The sequence below is a fragment of the Giraffa tippelskirchi genome, chromosome 8 (genome assembly GCF_054371585.1).
Source record: "Giraffa tippelskirchi isolate mGirTip1 chromosome 8, T2T-mGirTip1v1.2.pri, whole genome shotgun sequence".
NCBI lineage: Eukaryota > Metazoa > Chordata > Mammalia > Artiodactyla > Giraffidae > Giraffa > Giraffa tippelskirchi.
The window spans coordinates 146,605,671-146,626,911 of NC_137282.1; the positions used below are offsets into that span (position 1 = coordinate 146,605,671).

The 21,241-nt window shown below is 43.8% G+C and overlaps 1 protein-coding gene and 1 pseudogene across 7 annotated transcripts in view; one reads left to right on the forward strand and one right to left on the reverse strand.

Annotated features, from left to right (window-relative positions):
* KIAA0319 (KIAA0319 ortholog) overlaps positions 1–21,241 on the forward strand; it is a 68,125-nt gene that overhangs the window by 22,995 nt on the left and 23,889 nt on the right. For 3 of the 6 annotated variants that reach the window (XM_081522181.1, XM_081522179.1, XM_081522178.1), the window contains 9 exons: positions 3,045–3,126; positions 3,811–3,968; positions 7,913–8,655; positions 11,089–11,266; positions 14,572–14,670; positions 16,772–16,869; positions 17,816–17,903; positions 19,058–19,150; positions 20,121–20,253. In XM_081522181.1, coding sequence (XP_081378307.1) covers positions 3,914–3,968; positions 7,913–8,655; positions 11,089–11,266; positions 14,572–14,670; positions 16,772–16,869; positions 17,816–17,903; positions 19,058–19,150; positions 20,121–20,253 — 1,487 coding nt within the window. In that variant the 5' untranslated portion in view covers positions 3,045–3,126; positions 3,811–3,913. The other 3 variants (XM_081522177.1, XM_081522182.1, XM_081522183.1) reach the window with 3 other exon arrangements.
* LOC145517090 (ubiquitin thioesterase OTUB1 pseudogene) lies at positions 13,385–14,103 on the reverse strand (annotated as a pseudogene). The gene is made up of 2 exons (XR_014061959.1): positions 14,053–14,103; positions 13,385–13,891 (listed from the first exon to the last, which is right to left on the reverse strand). The product of XR_014061959.1 is annotated as a ubiquitin thioesterase OTUB1 pseudogene (transcript).

Sequence of the window (21,241 nt, forward strand, 5' to 3'; positions counted from 1 at the left end):
TTCGCTTTCTGCCATGAGAGTGGTGTCATTTGCATATCTGAGGTTATTGATATTTCTTCCAGCAATCTTGATTCCAACTTGTACTTCATCCAGCTCGGCATTTCACATGATGTACTCTGCATGGAAGTTAAATAAGCAGGGTGACAATATACAGGCTTGATGTGCTCCTTTTCCTATTTGGAACCAGTCTGTTGTTCCATGTCCAGTTCTAACTCTTCCTCCCTTACCTTCTTTCCTGATTTCTCAAGAGGCAGGTCAGGTGGTTGCAGGTCAGATTTCTCAAGAGGCAGGTCAGGTATTGACAATAGGAGATGCTTACAGTTGCTGAGCATTGTAAGTTGGCTCTAAGATAATTGCTTTCCAGAGCTTCCCAAGTAGGATATGATTTTCAAGGTACATTGCCCAAGGGCATCTGCCAAAGGGTTAAGGGGTTGGAAATTTGGCCCATGGCCCGTTTAGCAGGCCATGTGCCTTTGGAGCAATATCTGCCCAGAGATTCACCTTTTTTTAATTTGGCTGAAGTTATCCTATGGTCTGGCAGGGGCCTGGTCTTGATCCATGGGGTTCTCAGCCAATTGCCCCTGGCTGATAGCAACTCTGCTCTTCTGGGCAGTGTCTTGGCAGCAGTCTGAACACCATCACTGGAGGACCAGTTGCTCTCCTGCCTTTTAGGTAGGGCATGGTCAATCACCACAGACAGGATATAGCCAATCTTTTCTTCTATCAACTTCCCATCCCAAACCACACTTTCATTGCTTCAGAGAAAGGAAGTTATTGTGGCAGACAGTTTGCACCAGCAGGCAGTCTTCCTCTGGGTTTTTAGGCCTGAAGCTTATGGTACTTGGAACATTCACGTTCTCTGCTTTACCTTATGGAAGCTCGTGTTCTGATGGCCTCTGTTATCCTGACACACAGAAACATTAACACAGAAACAACCTCCTGAATTTAACCATGGCCACCTTCACTGTGGTTCCTTTCCAGTCTTTTGACGTGACTCAGCTCAGTAACATGGGGGCCAGGGAGGCACCCTCTCTCCTTAGTGGGCACTGGCCAGTGATGCTTGTAGGCTGAGCAGCAACCTGTTCCAAGTGGTCAGTGACAGAGCCATCACTGCAGTTCAGTGGGAGGCCTTCTTGTGGTCTGAATTGTTTCTCGAGAAAGACTCAAAGCAAGGTCCAGCAGTTCCCCAGCCTTTCTCCCATAGGATTCCAGGTTTGACTGTATTGATAGACTCCTTGTCCTTTCCGTTTCCTCTCTGGGTCAGTGGTAAAGAATCTGCATGCCGATGCCGAAGACGCAGAGGACAAAGTTAGCTCCCTGGGTCCGGAAGAGTCCCTGGAGAAGGAAATGACTACCCACTCCAATATTCTTACCAGCAAAATTCCATGGACAGGAGAGCCTGGTGGGCTGCAGTCCATGGAGTTGCAAAGAGTCGGACATGGCTGAGTGACTGGGCATCTGCTGCTAAGGCTAATTCATGTATCAGGACGTATGAAAAGGAAGCTGCCCCAGTGGCCCGGTCCACACCCCAAATCTAAACCACAGTCCATATGCACGTATGGGAGATGCTTGTCAAGGAACCTTCACACACACCAGTTGCAACCCTCCAGCTCAGCTTGCTTCCCTGGTGGCTCAGACGTTAAAGAATCCTCCTGCAGTGTGGGAGATGTGGGTTCGATCCCTGGGTTGGGGAGATCCCCTGGAGGAGGGGATGGCAACCCACTCTGGTATTCTTGCCTGGAGAATCCCATGGACAGAGGGCCTGGCAGGCTACAGTCCATGGGGTCGTAAAGAGTCAGACATGACTGAGCAACTAAGCACAGCTCAGCTTAGCTTGCTCAAGTACCTCACCCTAGAAAATAGGACCTGCTCACCTTGTAAGGAAATCTCTGACCTCCTAGACCGTCGTGCCCTTTTTTGACAATGCTGCTTCTAATGTTCAATAAAACTCATTCTTGCCCCAAATCTAAGAGTGGTCCGCTGCTTAGATGCCCTCTACTCCCTCAGTCCACAGATTGTGTTCCCTTGAGTAAAGGACAGCCAGCACATCACGAAATGTTTTGTTTTGCCAATAATAACCCCCTTCCACCTCCCCCAGATACCGCATCATTCTTAAATGACGAGTTGGGAGGCCTCTGCTGGGTTGTGTCCCACTGTTTGTCATCCCTGCTCCCCTTGTAAGTTTCTGAATGAGATGCTTCTGGAAAGGGGGCGGGAAGAGGAAAAGTAAGGTGTCTTTTTCTCTCCCAAAAGCCTGAGTGTAAGTGTGCTTGAGGAGGGAATGAGGGATGGATGGGAGAGAGTGGTGTGAACTTGAACTGAACTCTAGCTGACCATAGCATATCAGTTTGCAGCTCACGGCAAGGCTCTGGCACACTCATGAGGAAGTCCTTATCTAGCTGTGCTTGCTCCTGGGAGCCTTGTTACATTAACAAGCACTTGGAGTCCAGACCTTCCTTGTACTGGTTGTTCTTCACCCTTGAGCAAATCAGTGAACTTTTGTGAGCCTCAGTTTCATCATCTTTATATTACCTAAGCATTGATAATAATGCCACCTGGGTTATTGTGAAGATCATATTGAAGAAAGTGCCAGGCAAAAACAAGATGCTCATATTGCTCTAGATCATTGAATCTAAGATGCTAGCAACTAGAAGATGCAACATTATTTTAAATACCACAAAGGAAGAAAAAAAAATCGTCAGTTATACCATAGCACATCCCTTTCTTATCCTGTAAACTGTTTCTACACACTGAAAGAGATTTTGGGGACGTCGCTTCAGGCAGATTTTTCTCCTAAGTCATTCTTGGGCATATTATAAAAAGGAAATATATGTGAATATACATTAAGAGATTTTAAAATTTCCTGACAGTCTTAGTGCATTCCTGCTGAGTCATTTGTGAAGGCATTTAGTGAGGTCTGTGTTTTTTCTGTACAATCTTGCCTCTGTGTCATCGTGTGTGCATTGGGGGTGTAGCATTTCTGAAAGAGGGCTTCGCATTGCCTTCTTTCAAGCCTCTGACCCCAGTTCTCTTTTATTTCCTAGGTTTGGGCTTATAAGGGGAGAGAGCATGAGAAACCCTTTGCCCCCTCTTAGGAACTGTCCTTTCTGTTTAAACAAACTTCAGGTGGGTGGTTTGCCTGAGAAATGTTTGTCTTTGTGTGTTTGACTGGTCAAATAGTTATAATGACATAAGGCAGGTTAACAGGAAAAAACCAAATTTAATTGCTTATGTACAAGAAATCCACATAATGTGAGAGATTCCAGATAAAATGAGAGTCAGATATACTGAGGTATATTTGTCCTCCTGGACCAAGGAGAAGCAGGTAGGGATCTGGGACTTCAAAGGGAAGGAAGGCAGTTCACAGGAAGATGAACAAGAGCCAGTGTTTGGAAAATGGATGTTTGTCGTGTCCTAAGGAGACAGTGGGACACAGAGAGGAGTTTTCACAAGCAGACTTTGCTAGGTTCCTCCATGTCTGCCACATCTAGCTCATATCATACTGCACTCCTTCACGGTGATAGCTGCCTTCCTCGAACAGGTCCTCTGTCTAAATCCTTTTCGGCAGTTAGAGGGACGGACAGAGTTTCGTCCCGAGTCTTTTGGACTTTGTTGTTTTCATCTTGAAATAATACACATTCCAAAGTGGCACATCTTAGGGTGTCCTGCCCTGAACCCCACTATGACCCTGGGGTGTTACCAAGATAGGCTTCCCATTGCCATGAATAAATGATAGAGATAACTTTGTGTGTTTCCACATTTACCTATTCTTTTCTCCCTTCCCATCTCTTTTCTGTTTTTCCTTTGAAGTTCTGAGGCCAAATCTGGCTCCTAAGAAACACAAAGGAAGCCTGCCACGAAGACCTCTCACGGCTGTCTACGAAGCCTGCCTGCATCCACTGTGTGAGGCAGAATGGCGCCCCCTACAGGTGCACTCGCTTCATTGCTGCTGCTGGTGACCTTTACAGGTAGGAAACCGTTACCCCGGAGACACCAGCCTCACACTTGAACGTCCTCTCTGACTTAAGCAACTCAGATCAACCTGAGGAGATGAGGTGCTGTGTGTTTGCTTTCCAACAGACTTATTTCACATACAAAAAGGAAGACCTCGTGCATAAGTGGTTTCTGGAAACAGGCATTTAACTTTTTTGTCATGACTATTTTGGGGAAAATAAAATCACATTTCATATATACTAGTATATATTTCATATATACTATAAACTTCATGTATTTATTTCAAAGAACTGCATAGTAGATCTTTTTTAGAAAGCAAATAACAGGCTTTTTTCTATCTTAAATTTTTATTTTCATATAGTCTGTTTGCTTATTGTGGACACACCATAGCATAAAATCCTTGGTCAGCATCAGCTCTGGTGATCCATGCCCCAGCTAGGCCAGCCAGACCCCTCTGAACTTACTGAAGACTGAGGATGGACATATGGCTAGGGAAACTGGTTTTATATCCAGGGTTTGTCACAGTGTGGTAAAACCATGCTGAGGCTTACCCTTGTTAAAATGTGTTTTCTTAGGCCCCATCCAGACCTACTGGATCAGAACTCCTAGTGGGTGTGACTCAGAAGTCTGAAGTATCTAAATTTTAAGAAGCACAGTTTTAGGTCATACAAGGGCCACTTGAGGAAATACTACAGTCAGGAAAGCTTTTTCATTTCCTGCATATTACTCTCCTCATGCCAAATGTCCAGCTTATTAAACTCACCACTGCTTAGTAAGTATGCAAGGCAAAATGATCCTTTATTCCATGCTTGATGTACTCTGTACCCTGAAAAATGCTGTAATTAATGTTTGAGCCCTTTTTCTCTCTCAAATCCCTACCTTTTCACTGCTTTTTGTAATTTTCTTATGGGGTTGCTTTTCATTTATTCAAAATTCCTGGGTTGACTGAGCCCCAGTAATGTTATTTAGGGCTTGTCTGTCTTTCCTCTGTATCCTCTTTGCCTTTGACAAGATGCTAACCATTGATTTTGTTGATTTGTCAACAACTGTGGAGCGCTTACTATGTTCATGGACTGGACTGGGGGTTTGTAGAGAGAACAAACCTATGAGTGTTCTCCTGTCTCTTCAAGACCCTTCTTGAGTGAGTCTAATAGATGGTTTATTTGTTGGGGTACCCACCTTCTCAAACCTCTTTATTTAATATTCAGATCCACTCTTAATGTATGTGTATCTAAACAACCCATTCAGGTGATTTTTTGCAGAACAAAATGATGATCTGCCCCAGAGGTTTATGGAGACCACCACCTCCAACCTGAGGGAAAACTGCTTTAAGTTTTGTGTTGAAGACTTCTACCAAGCCTCTCAACCACATGTAAAATGTGCTTGTTCCAGGATCACAGCCTTTTTCCTGTTTAACCGTTTCTTTGACACGGTTTTACAAGTTGACTTTTAAGCTTCTGGTGTCCAAAGCCAGAAATGAAACATGATAGTTCTTATGAATCATATCTTTCAAAAGGAGGTGACCCAGTAGTTGTTCAAGGGAAATAAAATGTACCCTGCCATTTGTGTTTGGGAGAAATTTCTAGCTTGGGTCTTCATTTAAAGGGATGTAGTGATATCTTTACAAGCAAAGACAGTATTTTTGAGAGTAGAGCTGGGAGTTGTAGATTGCCTACCTATTTTATCCCCTTTATCATCTCTTGACCTTGATTACAAATACTCTTTTGTCATGTTCACCAGAGTATTTTTCTCCTCTCCATATCTGATAAAAGATTAAGCTTTTCTTTAGAAAATAAAAGGCTAAAACTATTAAAGTGATTTTTTTAAAAGTAGATTTGATTTGAGAAAATATCATTTCAGTTGAAGTAAAGCAGTTTGCCTGCCTATTTACTGGGAAAGATACATGTTTATATCTAATTCTTATTGGATGAGACCAGTTAGACTTTCCTATTGAGTCAATATTTGGTACTGAATGATTCTTAAAAATTTATAATGGTGATGATGTGTATACAGGGGGAAAAAGAAATGATTCTTATTCTGATATGGACCATTTTTTAAAGGTCTGTGCTGGATTTGTTACAGTGTTGCTTCTCATTCATGTTTTGGTTTTTTGGCTGGGAGACATGGGGCCGGGGAGTGAGGGGGTGTCTTTGCTCCCTGACCAGGGTTCGAATTTGCACCCCTGCCAAAGGACTGCCAGAGAAGTCCCAAATGACATGAATTCTTGCACTGTGTTTAACCATTTCTCTTCCCTCCAGTTAGAAGTCATCTCTAACTGTCATTATGAAAAATGTAACAGTTATTAAGAGAATGATCAGTGATGAGCACTCACTAGAAAAGTCTTTTGCTGTTCGGAGTTCAACAGAACCGCATTCCTGAACCTGTATGTGATGAGGGACCAATTTGTTTTTACTTCCAATCCACCACAGACAGACTCTTTGGTAAAATATCAACAACTAGTTGTCCACTGAAAGAAAAACACTCAATGCAAGAGTTGTAGGTTTCAGTTTTTTTCAGGGAACTTCCTGAGGACTCTAGCCCAGGCAACAGCATCTCAGTAGCTCTGAGGGAACTGCTCTGAAAAGGTGGGAGAAGAAGCCTGTATGTATATGATTTGGGGCAAGAGAATGCATGCAGTCAAGCACACCTCTTGGTACACAATTGCTGCTAGTCACAAGGAACAGGTATCTCAGCGACGATTTTAGTGCTTTTCTATGTATGGGAAGATGCAAGAATTTGGGCTCATTAAAATTCTTCCTGAGACATGTGTCCAACTATCTAAGGGGCCTGTTTTTCCAAAGCACAGAGTGCCTCGTCCTGCTTTTCGTCCTGAATTCCTTTCTGGGTGCACTGTCTGTCCGTGACTGCAATGGGCAATGACTTTATCCTTGTAGAACCGAATAGTGGGCAACATTCTTTATTTTGTTAAATTAATTAATTTTTATTGGAGTGTGGTTGATTTACAATTTTGTGTTAGTATCTGCTGTACAGCAGAGTGAATCAGTTATACATATATCCCCTCTTTCTTTAGATTTTGTTGCCACATAGGTCATTACAGAGTATTGAGTAGAGTTCCCTGTGCCATACAGTCGGTTCTGAATAGTTATCTATTTTATATATGTTAGTTGTGTGTATGTCAATCCCAGTCTCCCCGTGTATCCCTCCCTCTCTTCCCCCTCTTGGTAACAGTGTTTATTTTCTACATCTATGACTCTGTTTTGTAGATAGGTTCATTTGTACCATTTTTTAGATTCCAATATCTGTTTTGTTTTACAACATAAAAAAGGAGAAAAGTGATTTTGTCCTTGGGTGCCAGGGAATGACAAATTGCTACCGAATTTTCTAAAAGCTCCGGATTCTCTTACCATGCCGTGGGCTGGTCACAGAGTTCGTGGCCTGCCCCACCGTGTCTGCAGATCACACTAGGTAGCACCACTATCCTGCCTACTGATTTGCCAGTTGGCAACGTTTGTGGTTCATTATTTAGAATCAGCTTAAAGCTAGTTGTTCTAGACCTATATTTAGGACAAATTTTTCTCTCTTTTGATAATTCCCTGTCATCAGAATAAGCTGAGATGTTTAAAAATTCAGCTAACTGCAACAACAATATGACGTTGTTCCTAAAGTAAACCTTTATAACTGGATTTTGGGTGAGGAACAAAATGTTACAAACAGTATAAAAGCAATACGCACATAGAAAAGAACGCCTTTCTTCACTAAGTGGAGTAGCACCATATAAAGAGAGAAGATGGAAGGTTAGATAGATGGAAGAATCTATGGATGAATAGGTTGGTGTGGAAGGGTGCGAGGATGGGTGTACAGTTGGGGGTGTTGATGGAGTGGTGATGGGTGGGCTGTAAGATAAGGCAGTGGACTTCCTGTAGGAGATGCTGGTGGTTTATTTGCTTGCCAGAAGTGACCTGCCTTGCTTCCTTATTGGTGGGTGGCGTGTTTGCAGGTTGTGCCTGGACGCAATGCAGGGAGGGGAGGACGTATTCCAATGCCATCATCTCTCCTAACTTGGAAACTAGCAAAATCATGCCGGTGCCTCAGACCACCCCCTTGGGGGACTGCACATCTGCCTGCTGTGACCTGTCCAGCTGCGACCTGGCTTGGTGGTTTGAGGGCCATTGCTACCTGGTGAGCTGCCCGCACAAAGAGAGCTGCGAGCCCAAGAAGATGGGCTCCATCAGGTCTTACCTGACCTTTGTGCTCAGGCCTGCCCAGAGGCCCGCACCGCTGCTGGACTATGGGGAGGTGATGCTGAACAGGGGCGCCCCGTCGGGAATCTGGGGGGACTCACTTGAGGATATCAGAAAGGACCTGCCCTTCCTGGGCAAGGATCGGGGCCTGGACATGTCTGAGTACTCCGATGACTACAGGGAGCTGGAGCAGAACCTCTTCCGGCCCGTCAGCAAGCAGGAGCCCCGGGGGAGCGCCGAGTACACGGACTGGGGCTTGCTGCCCGGAGGTGAGGGAGGTTTCAACTCCTCTGCTGGAGACAGCCCCGCAGCACCAGCGGAGAAGCAGCTGGAGGACCCAGAGCTCCATAAGCTGAATGAGTCAGCATGGACCCCGGCCCCGAAACCCTCTCCAGAGAGGTTGTTGCTTCCCTTGGTCACTGCCCCACCTCCAGGAGGAGAACTGGAGAGAGAGACTTCTCAGCTCGGCGGGGAAGCCGACAACAGCTCTGAGAAAGAGGTGGGTGTGGTTGGTGTGTGTGAAGGGAGGGGTTGAGTTCACTTTGGAGCCAGGCTCAGTGGTGAAGAGCCTGCCTGCTGATGCAGGAGGCGCCTCCCTGGATCAGGGAAGATCCCCTGGAGAAGGAAGTGGCCACCCACTCCAGTATTCTTGCCCAGAAAATCCCCTGGACAGAGGAGCCTGACAGGCTACAGTCCATGGGGTCACCAAGAGTCGGACACGACTTAGCAACTAAACAACAACAGTCTCATTAGGTGGAGGACACAAGAAAATTCCTCTTAAGGGCACCTATTAAGGTATTGGCAAGAAAGATGGCTCTCAGAACCTTCTAGACCTAACATCTTGTTCCTCTGTTGGGCTCTCGTGACCAGACTGTTTAAAAGAGCAAATAGTTCTTTTGCCTTCACAAGTCAGCCACCTACTGATGGTTTAGATGCCTCTGCTGGTATCTGAGATGAATGAGGGCTTTTTAGAAGTTTTGAAGCCAGCCCATATAATGCAGCATGTGTAGTCAGGCTTTGCAAATCTCTTGTGGTAGGTTTTGTAGGAGCAGAAAAAAATTTTTTTCTTCTAAGTCTTTTTTTTCTCCTGGTTAACAGGAGAAAAACAAATTTACTTTTCATGTGTAGGAGACCCCATAAAAATATGAGACATGACCAAAGAAGGAAAGCTTTCTGTTTTTTAAACAAAGAAACAATAAATCAGTGAAGAATTGACAAGCCAAAGAGGTTTAGGCTTGGGGTAGTAAATTGGTGACAAAATATCTGTTAAAGATAAATATCTGTTAAAAAATTAAGCTGAAGCATATTAACATTTTTAAGAGTTTGAACAAAAATGCATTCAAATCAGGCAGCATCCAGTATAGCAGATAGAAAGGAGTTCTGAGGAGCTGTACAAAATGAAAGACATTTTTAGGCAGAAGGGAGTTGGAAACAAGGAAATTATACAAGACAGGCAAGTGGGTTGATTATTGCAAGATTACTTTCCTTTAAGGGGCAGTGGGAGTTTATCAAGCAGATTACCTTAAGATTATTCTTGATCGACTGGTTTAAGCTTCCATTTCTGGGAAAGCTGAAACTGTAAGTCTTGCTTTGGGGACTTGGCATAAGCGACTCTATTTTGGGCCTGTTGTTTTAATACAAGGTTTGTTTATTCAGGCTTCTCAGCCCTAAATTTATTCTCTCTGGTGAAAAGGTTACCTTCTATCCTCCTGGTACAATGCTTTATTTTCCACTGAAATACAAATTTCCCCCTATAGTCACAAGTAAATTTTTTTGAGCTGCATTAAATTGTAGATAATCCTTGAAAGGAAAGGTCCCTTTCCCATGGAGATGTGTCTCTTGCTTTCAAGGGGACAGAGGAGGGTCAGAGTGTTCTTTTTATATTGACAGTTTTCCAAGTACCTTTAATTCAAAATAATCAGTTTGCCGGAGTGTCTTATTTGGGGATGATGTATTCTCAACCCCCTGCAGTTTCATCAAGACCCAACAGGTCCTGAGGTTGCTAGAAACTCACTAGTGACATGAATCAGTTGGATCGGGGGAGCGAGGTCCTAAGGAGAGGACATAAACTGTATGGAACTTTCCATGAAAAACACAGGTGAAAAGAATGGGAGCCTTTGGGAGAGAAGACATAGCAAGGCAGAGAGAAGGTTCAAGTGCTAAGAGCAGAAGCTCAGGGAGGTAGACACGGAGGCTGCCCTGTGGGGAGAACAGTTGAGAGTCCAGAGGCTGCTCACTTGGGAAAGGTCAGAACTTGGTGAGATGCGGTGAGAGAGTTGATCAGGGGAAGCCAAATGCAGCTGGCAATACAGTAACTGGAGGACAGGTCATGGGAGAATTTAGTGTATTTCAAGGTACAAGAGGGCACATCAGAAGATAAAGGAACATAAACCAATTAAGATTTCTTTTAAAAAAAAGAAGGATGTTATTTAAGATATCAGTGCTTAGGTTAGAGTAAGTAGGAGAGCCGGATTGAATTGACTGTGTATTATAATCTCAACCATTAAAAATTGCTAAACAGTCTTTTAAGGAGTGATATTATCAGAAGTGGTTTTTTTTCCACTTTGATGTATATTTCTTTTCAAAGTTTCCGTATTTTTCTGTCCTTGTAATTGTGTTAAACACTGTAAGACTTTCCATTAAAAAATAAAGCATCACAGTTAACCATATTATTTTCCCCCACCACTAAGTGTTAACACATTTCACCTTCTTTTATGTGGCTAAGTGGACCGCAAAAGCGAATAGCTGTGTTTTCAATAAACCCCAGTCCCCCCTTCTCCAGCTAATGTTTGAGTTACAGCTTTTCTCTCCGTGGATCTGCACTCCAACTTCCGCTTTTGGTCCCCTTTCTTATTAGCCTGAGTTTTACTGACCCGGCTGTATTCAACCTTGTTTCCCCTCTGACATCTTATCCTTGTAATTGATCACCTAGGTCCTAATGCCATCCCATGATCCTCCTCCAGCCAGCCTGGAGGTCAGCCCGGCCACTCTAGAGAAGAGCCCGGTTCTTGCAGTCACCCCGTGGAGCACAGAGCATAGCATTCCAACCCTTCCCACCAGCACCATCCCATCTGAGCAAGCCAGATCTGCTCCCACTGCTCCCAGGACAGGTAAGTTAAAAAATGCACCTAGAAGAAATGTGCTGAAGACATGCTGTATTCATACTATATTCTACATTCATATACTATGCATACTATATTCATAGTAGTGACAACTTTTAAAATTTGCTCATTCCCTCTGGGCACATTGTTGAGCATCTGTTGTTTGCTAGGCTCTGGGAATTAAAAAAAAATGAATAGATATTGTCTTTTCCCTCCATGAGTCTATGATCTAGAGGACCAGTGCTATGCTATGCTAAGTGGCTTCAGTCGTGTCCGACTCTGTGCGACCCCATAGACGGCAGCTCACCAGGCTCCGCCGTCCCTAGGATTCTCCAGGCAAGAATACTGGAGTGGGTTGCCATTTCTTTCTCCAGTGCATGAAAGGGAAAAGTGAAAGTGAAGTCGCTCAGTCGTGTCTGACTCTTAGCGACCCCATGGACTGTAGCCTACCAGGCTCCTCCGTCCATGGGATTTTCCAGGCAAGAGTACTGGAGTGGGGTGCCATTGCCTTCTCCGTAGAGGACCAGTAGAACAGATAAATAGATGATTTGATACAGTATGGCAAACAGTATGGCAACATAGTATCTCATACAGTATGCTGTGAGAGACTGCTATGGGAGCAGAGAGGACACTGAGGTATGTAAACACCTGGAACTGAAAATTAGCTGAGTAGTCGGAGAAGGCAATGGCACCCCACTCCAGTACTCTTGCCTGGAAAATCCCATGGACGGAGGAGCCTGGTAGGCTATAGTCCATGGGGTCGCTAAGAGTCGGACACGACTGAGCAACTTCACTTTCACTTTTCCCTTTCATGCACTGGAGAAGGAAATGGCAACCCACTCCAGCGTTCTTGCCTGGAGAATCCCAGGGATGGCAGAGCCTGGTGGGCTGCCGTCTATGGGGTCCCACAGAGTCGGACACGACTGAAGCGACTTAGCAGTTGGGCTGAAGATAAAGAGCTAGATGTCACTGGTGGAGAGGTGATCGTTGAAGGCTGTCCAGGGAGAGTGGGGAGGTGAGCTGGGGAGAGGCCTGAGGGGTGGAACATTGGGGTTGTCCTTGTATTAGGAGCTGGGGGAACAGAAGGAGCCTACGGAGCTGACCAGGTGGTCATGGTTGAGAGGTAGGAGAGAGAGCGCAGACGTGGACTGACGGAAGGAGAGAGGAGAGGGCTCCACCTTGGAAGCCAAGTGATGAGGGGGCTGTGTGTTATAGGAGGACTGAAAAGCTCCCATTAGATTTAATACTCAAGAAGTTACTAGAGACTTTTGTCATGTTTCCTGAGCCTTTCTGTGGGTGATATACTTTCAGGATTACCCTCTCTTCTTTTGGGTTTCCCTGGTAACTCAGTTGGTAAAGAGTCTGCCTGCAATGTGGGAGACCTGGGTTCAATCCTTGGGTTGGGAAGATCCCCTGGAGAAGGGAATGGCTACCCACTCCAGTATTCTGGCCTGGAGAATTCCATGAACTGTATAGGGGCTGCAAAGAGTCAGATACAACTGAGCCATTTTCACTTTCACTCTCTTCTTTGGTTATTTACTTTGATCCTGAGCTTCAGTAGAGAGAAGGACAATGCTGGAAGAGATGCTGGATAGAACTATAATGAAAAGGAAGCTGGGAATTAGCATCCTTGGGTTCTAATAGCATCTATTGCCTAGAGAGCTTAGAGGATGAAATGAATTGATCATTTTAAAGCCCTTGGCAGTGTGCAATCTGGTAAATAAGCGACTGTTGAAATGAATACATTTGAATTAGTTAAATATCTGCTGCTAGTGATCCACATAACCTTGGGCAACTCACATTGCCTTTCTAGGACTCAGTTTCTAAAATGAGGGGTTGGAACCAGTGTCCCTTCTAAGTTCACAATGCTGATCTTTCTTACAGAGAGTCAGTGACAGGCAAGAGGAGCCAGAGAGGGCAGCGAAGCCTCTATAGCTGGTCTAGGAAGGCACTCAAGGGACTGAATACAGACCAGGAGGAGAAAAGTGGATTTAAATGAGCCACGTGTCCCTCTAACATCTCCAAGTAGCTGGGACCTCTAGAGAGCATTTGGCTTTTTTTTTAAATTGCTTTTTCTTTTTTTTTTTTTTCACCACCAGCGTCCCCTTTAATAAAACACAGGAGGTCGTGTGACAGGGAAGGGGTGGGGGAGTGAAGTATGACCATTTACAACCACAAAAAAAACCTCTGTACATGTCTAGCGCCTGGCAGAGGGGCGGGCAGGCCGGGCGGCCCTATTTGTAGAGGATGTTGTAGTGTCCAGGCCGGTAGAGAAGGTAGACCTTGGGCTCGGAGCCCTCGGGGAAGATGTGGGGGTTGGTGGTGCCGCCCTCGCTGCGGCCCATGTACTCCACCTGGATGGAGACGCTGAGCGCCTGGGCCAGCGCGATGATGTGGATGTGGTCGCTCTCCTTGCACATGGGCTCCACCTCCTGCTGGCAGAACTCCTTGACGGTCCGCCCACCCTCGATGAAGTGCTCGAAGAACTTGCTCTCGCGCTGCAGGTAGCCCGAGGTGAGCAGCCGCAGGTAGACTACCAGGTAGTCCGTCCGAGGTGCTCTGGTCGTTGAAGGAGGCCAGCAGGTCGGCCACTTTTTTTTTTTTTTTTTGCGTTACCCCACATGATATCTTGACCTATCTCAATTGTGTTTTACGAGTGAGGCTGATGTCCTGTTGAGTCCAGTCAATTGAATGTATCAATGTAATCTTGGCTATAGAGTAAGGAACCATTGTTCTGAATGCTGACTTAGTGAGAGTGGATGTGCCTACTGCTTGAGTTAAAATAGCCTTTTTACCATTGAGGTTCTCTGGATTTTCCCCTGGAAATGTTCCAAGGGCAAGGCCATTGCAGCAGTACATGGGGTTACTATCAGAAGAACTGAGTGGTGTATGAATAATGATTCAGAAACACTTATGATTGCACTCCATCTTTTTATGACGAAAAATAGCACCTACTAGAGAGTCAAGCAAAGCTGGTAGCAAGAGAAAAAAATAGCCCCGATCTGCAGTATCCCACCTGTTTCACACAACTCTCATCACTGACACCCTGCTCAGTCAATCTGAAGCATTATTTTCCCCACAGTGCCTACTCACATAGACAGTTTTAAATTGATGAAATCTACCCTGCAGCTAATATGGGGTACAGTTCAGTTACTAGCCAGTAGGGGAAAAAGTATTGTCGATAAAGTCAGATGAAGAACTATTACAGAAATGTGTTACTTTATTTCATGGATACTAAAAACATCTATTATAGGACAGTAATGTAGCATCATTAAAGTATATGATGAAATGTATTATTTCTAATTAACTTTCAGTGAAACAACTCACGGTGTCTGCTGGTGAGAACCTAGTCATAACTTTACCAGAAGATGGAGTTGAACTGAAAGCTTCTGTTGTGCCAATGCCACCTGCAGGTGAGAATTTGACTTTCCTCTGGGACCAGTGGGCTTCCCTGATGGCTCAGACTGTAGTATGGAGAAAGCCGGGTTCGATGCCTACCTAGGTCGGGAAGATCCCCTGGAGAAGGAAATGGCAACCCACTCCAGTATTCTTGCCTGGAAAATCCCACGGATGGAGGAGCCTGGCAGGCTACAGTCCATAGAGTTGCAAAGAGTCGGACATGACTCAGAGACCACTTTTCTTTCTTTTTGGGACAGTGGGCTTCCCTGGTGGCTCAGATGAGAAAAAAAATCTGCCTACTATGCAGGAGACCCAGGTTCCATCCCTGGATCTGGAAGATCCCCTGGAGAAGGGAATGGCTACCTACTCCAGTATTCTTGCCTGGAGAATTCCATGGACAGAGAAGTCTGACAGATTACAGTCCACGGGGTCGCAAAGAGTCGGAGACGACTAAGCAAATAACACACTGGGACCAGTAGGGGGCCCATTAGCTGGTGTGTCCTTAAGGAGTCTTTACTGGTTTTTTTACAATTTTGATTCCTTTTCACAACCTGAAAATGTCACTGTTGAGGCTTTGATGATCATAAGCTTTAAAATTTGTTGAAATAGTTTAAAACGGAGTAAGAGGATAGGAATTAAATCCAGTACATTTCCTTTAATTGGTCAGAATAAAAAGTCATGCATTTTTTTTTAAGTTGAGAATTATGTCTTTTAAAAAATACTTATCTATTTATTTGGCTGCATTGGGTCTTAGTTTCAGTACACAGGATCTTTGTTGGGGTGTACGAACTCTTTAGCTATTGTTCGTGGACTCCAGAATGTGCAGGCTCAGTCACTGCAGTGCTTGGGCTTAGTTGCTCTGCAGCATGTGGGACCTAGTTTGCTCACCAGGGATTGAACCCACGTCCCCTGCATTGCAAGGCAGATTCTTTTTTTTTTTTTTTTTTAAGGCAGATTCTTAATTACTGCATCACCAGTGAAGTCCCAAGTCATACATTTCCAATGATGCAAAACAGTGGTATCTTAGAACAGGAGAGGTTTCCACATGCTTGCTTTTGACTTGTAATAAGAGGGCTTCACAGGTGGCGCTAGTGGTTAAGAACCCGCCTGCCGGTTCAGGAGACATAAGAGACACAGGTTCAATCCTTGAGTTAGGAAGATCTCCTGGAGAAGGGAATGGCAGCCCATTCCAGTTTTCTTACCTAAAGAATCCCATGGACAGAGGAGCCTGGCAGGCTACAGTCCATAAAGTCAGACACGACTGAAGTGACTTAGCATGCACGACCCACAGAACCTGAAATAATTCTCCTGTCAGGTGAGGGAGGTAGCATGTGCACAAAGGTTTGTTTGCAGACACTGTAGTGATGACAGCTGTTCAAAAAGTGTTGTTTAAAATGCTCTTTCTTCTGCTGGTCCAGCTCTCTGCTGTTCAGCAAACATTTGACCTTGTGACCTGTCAAATACATTCTTTTTCAAAATATATTCATTCCTCTGGTGTTTGAATATTTCTCATTCAGGTTAGTTCCTTTATTCGTTTCTCCCTGTCACACATGGATCAAAATTTAGGCATAAATGATAATACTTGGCGTTTGTAATTTATTCCTTTCAGCTGAAGTACATCATGCCTTAATGACTAGTATCACAAAGTAGAAGATAGGTTCCTCTTAACACATAGAGGTTTAATCTGTTCTTATGTCCTTATATAAACCCCTACAACAAATGAATTAAAATCTTCTTGCTTTTTATTGAAAGGAGAAAAATATTCATAGCACAGTGGATTATATTATGTTAAAATTTACATTGTATAGTCAGATGTAGCAGTCTGGAAGCAAAGTCATCAAGTGCAAACAATGAAATTAGGGCCCTTTTTAAAAAAAACTTTCTATATTTTCTCAATTTTTATAAGTTATATGTTCTTATAATAAAAAAGAAATTTTACATTCAAAAGATACATAAACCTTATTATTCCTTACTTGGATGATAGTTGAAAGTTGGGTTCAACATACCTAAATTAATTTATGCTAGTAGATTGAAGACTCTCACTTCCTTTCCTCTGCTCAGATTATAGTGACTTCTAAGAATTTATAACTACTCATACTTCTCTTTGGCTCTCAGAAGCAACTTACAGCTATGAATGGAGTTTAATAAGCCACCCTGAAGACTACCAAGGAGAAATAAAACAAAGACACACGCAGGCTCTTAATGTCTCTCAAGTAAGTAACTGGTGACTGGTTGTAATTGACAGCGTACCTAAAAATTCAGGTGTCACCTTCTTAGCTGTTGAACCCAGAAGTCTCTCATATGGTTAAGAGTAAAAGAAGAGCCGTGGACAGAGGAGCCTGGTGGGCTACAGTCCCTGGGACCACAGAGAGTTGGACGTGACTGAGCAACTGAGCACACACATTGATGAATTATATTCCAAGCATGTAGGCAGACAGGCAGATACGAATAAAGGGGCTTTCAGGAACTTTTTCTTCATTTGACTTACTTGGCATATCAGTCTGGGGAAGAAGGCTGGTTGCCCAGGCTGATGTGGGTCTCTGTAGTGAGGTTAAAGCCTGTGTTCCAACCCTTGCCCCTTTTGCAGTGTCAGAGACATTCTGGTCATCTCTGATTCTTAGGCACATTTCTAGGATTGCCAAAAATTCATTGACTACCAAATATTGCTCCAAGAGGTAAGCCATCTCAGGAGGAAACATGTCCTCATTTTAGATGGCCATAGACGATTATGTTGTCTTCATTTCTGAGACCGCACAGCTACTGATGCAACACAAGTTAGCATCACCATCCCCTTATCACTGAGCATTGTTTCTCAAAGTCTGGCACCTGGACCACGGACAGCTGACCCACCAGACCTACTTGCTAAAAAGGCAGGGTTCCCATACATACAAGTTTGCGAATGGCCGCCCTTGGCTGGTCCATCTCACATATGCCTCTGTAAGGCCTGTGAACGTCTGTAATGAAGCTGAAGTCCTTCCCAGGTGATCATTAGTGTTCTAGAGTACAGGCTTCAGACGTGGCAGTGTGTCCCCAGGTGCCAAGCCCCTGTTCTGTGCTAACTTCAGGAGAACAGCTTCTGGAATATTTAAGGACCTTCTAGGCAGTGGACCCATCCTGTTGTTTGCACGTTTACTGGTGTAACTTTTCTTTATCTTGCAGTTGTCAGTAGGATGTTATGCCTTCAAAGTAGCAGTTTCTGGTGAAAATGCCTTTGGAGAGGGATTTGTAAATGTCACCGTGAAGCCAGGTAAGCTTGTGCAAGAGAATAGCCTCCTGTGGTATAGGTTTATCTCAATTTTTGGTGCCTGAACTACACGGTAATATATTATTTAGTTTTGCATTGGACACCATTGTAGAGACCATGCAAAGATGACATGTTTTTTTTCTTTCTGCTTTCTTAGTATAGTTCTTAGTACTCACTTGACACTGCTGTGCAGGGTTGCAGGGTTATTTCTTTCTCTTCTTAAGTGTTAGTCACTAAGTCTTGTCTGACTCTTTGCGACCCCAAGGACTGTAGTCCACCAGGCTCCTCTGTCCGTGGGATTCTCTAGGCAAGAATACTGAAGTGGGTTGCCATTCCCATCTCCAGGGGATCTTCCCCACCCAGGGATCAAACCTGGGTCTCCTGCACTGCAGGCAGATTCTTTACCATCTGAGCCACCAGGGAAGCCTCAAGTCAGTGGCAAATTGTCTGTGCCTTGGCCTCCTCCATCTGACACTCTTCTACCGTGGTTCCCTGTGACTCAGCTTGACCTTAGATGAAAGAGCTTTTCAGATTCATTTAAATGAGTGCCTCCAGGGTCAAGGAAAATGCATGCCATGGGCTTTCAAGCCCCCTGGTCCTTTCAGGCCACCATTAGCTCATAGGTCAGTGCACTTGTGTGAGTTAGAAACAGTGGCCCTTTGTCAGGGTGGGCACAGCTCTGGCTCTGTGCATGGAGCCTAGTGTGGTCTTGAACCTCCTCCATCCCCTCCACTGGATATAAGGGAGGTGGACCAACTGGGTGCCAACCCCCCTCCAGCCTCTACCTCCGGGGTGATGAGGTAGCCTTCAGTCAAAGGTTGAAGACCCAGTTGATCATAGGAGCTGGAGCCACACTCCAGGGCTCCTCTTCTGCTGTTGCTGCTCAAACTCTGTCACCAACCCCTTGGTTGCTATTACATGTGTTCATTGAGCCTGGGGTTTTTGTGCAAAAATCTAAACCTGCAGACATGCTCCTAAAATGTATGGAAGCATCCCCAAACATTAACAAGCACTCTGCACTGTCAAGCCTGTAGGATAAACACCGTCTGGACAGGATATTGATGACCAGTGTGTTTGAAAGTCAGATGGTTTATTTTGGTGGTGGTGTATACAGAACACAGCGTGACTCAGTCTGTGTCGTTTTTTCTGTCTCGCAGCTGGAAGAGTCAATCTGCCTCCCACGGCAATTGCTTCTCCCGAGAGACAGGAGCTCTCCCTGCCGTTGACGTCAGCTCTCATCGATGGCAGCCGTGGGTATCCTGCCTCATGTTGGGGGTTTTGCCCCATGAACCATGAGATGTAATGGGAGGTCTCTGTTGAAGCTGAGAGGACTTACGGGCTAACTCATCGATAGATGTGCATCCCTTTGTATATTCAAGTCCTTCAGCTCCTTTAGCACAACTTCTCTGCCTTGGGCTGAATTTCCCTTCAGTCATGTCTCATTTGTCTGTGAGAAAAGTCCTTTAGGGCCTAGCTATTTCACTGGAATTAAAGCAATTAGGAAAGACTCTGCTTTCGATGCAGTCTGTTATGAGCCTTTGGAAAGTCGCTTTTAACAAATGGTAGAAGGGGTATCTTTAGTGAGGGCAGGTAGAGTTTTGTAGTGTAGCTTGGTTACAGGAAACTGTTGAGGATTATTAATCTGTCACATGAAGGTTTCTTTCCTTAAATGAATGAGATGAAACTGGCTCCTTTATAGGTCTAAATTACTGTTATTCTGCATAGTACATTTTGTTTACTCTCTTTTGAAGTAGAGGTGGGAGGTTTTCATGTAGCGTACAGTCTTTCTCTGGATTTACACTTAATGATTAGGGTGGTAAAAGGTGTTTTGTAATTATATAGAAGCACCTCTCAATTCTTTATGAATCTGTCAGTCAGATACTTACTTAAATTATCACTAAAATATCATGTGCTGTAGTTAAAGTGAGTTAAAAAAAAAAAAAAAGCAATAGTGCCTGTCACTGTGCCATTTAAATTCACAACTGAGTGGAAACACCCTGACTCAAATCTGGTAGAAATCCGGGAGAAAAATCATGATGATAATTTAGGGAGAAGAAGAAATCTTCCTTTTAACACACAATATATGGCCACTGAAATCTTTGCAATTAAATAATTTCAAATAAATACAAATTTAAACACCCAATGATATTAATCATGAAATTGATGTTTTAATATCCTTGTATTTAATTCTAGTTTTCATTTATTTTTCAATCTTTCTAGAAAGCACAGATGATATTAAAATAGTGCGTTATCACTGGGAAGAAGTTAATGGGCCCTTCCGAGAAGAGAAGACATTGGCTGATTCCCCCGTCTTACATCTGTCTAACCTTGTTCCTGGAAACTATACTTTCAGGCAAGTGGGTTCAGTTTCCGGCACTGATCATTTGACTCTTTCCTTAAATTGATGCATTTTTTCATTTTCATCAGGAGACAGGGAAGATTTGGTTTTGTCGGGGGTTTTGCTTGGCAACCACCTTGTACTCTGGTCAATAATATAAACTACAAGTGTCTGTGTATGGGAAACCTTTGGATTTGGTTGTCAGTAAACAGTATGGGATGGCACCTATTTTGCTGTGTTGAGAATCATGAAAGAAAGTTTTTATCTTCTGAGTCAGTGTGAGGCAGAGTTATGTGATTTATCTATTTATCTTTTTATGACTTTTTAAGGTATAGCTGAAGTATAGTAAACTGTACATATTTAAGATATAAAATTTGATGAGTTTTGACATATGTATGTACCTGTTGCACCATTTTCAGAATCAAGATAATAAACATTTCCATCATCCCCAAAGTTTTGTCATGCTCCTTGGCAATCCCTTCCTCCCTCCATTTCTGTCTTTGGGCAACCACTTGCTTGCCCTCTGCCACTTTAAATTATCCCAAATTTTCTAGAATTTCATATAAATAGCATTGTACAGTATGTGCTCCTTTTTGCTTAGTTTCTTTCACTCGGCAAAAGATTTTGATATTCATCCATGCTGTTGTCTCTATCAATAGCATATTGTATTTAATTGCTGAGTACTATTCCAATGTATGGATATACCACAATTTACTTATCCCTTCATCTAGTATGGACTTTGGGGTTTTTAGCTTTGAACTATTATAAATAAAACTGCCATGAACATTTGCATACAAATCTTTTGTGGATATATATCTTCATTTTTCTGGGGTAAATATCACCAATGGAAGAATTTGGTCCTGTGTTGAGTTTGTTCAACATTTTAAGAAATTTCCAAGCTCTTTCCCAAAGTGGGTGGTATTATTTTACATTCCCACCCATAGTATATGAAGGTGTCAGCCTCCATATCCTTACCAACACTTGATGTAATCATTCTTTTTAA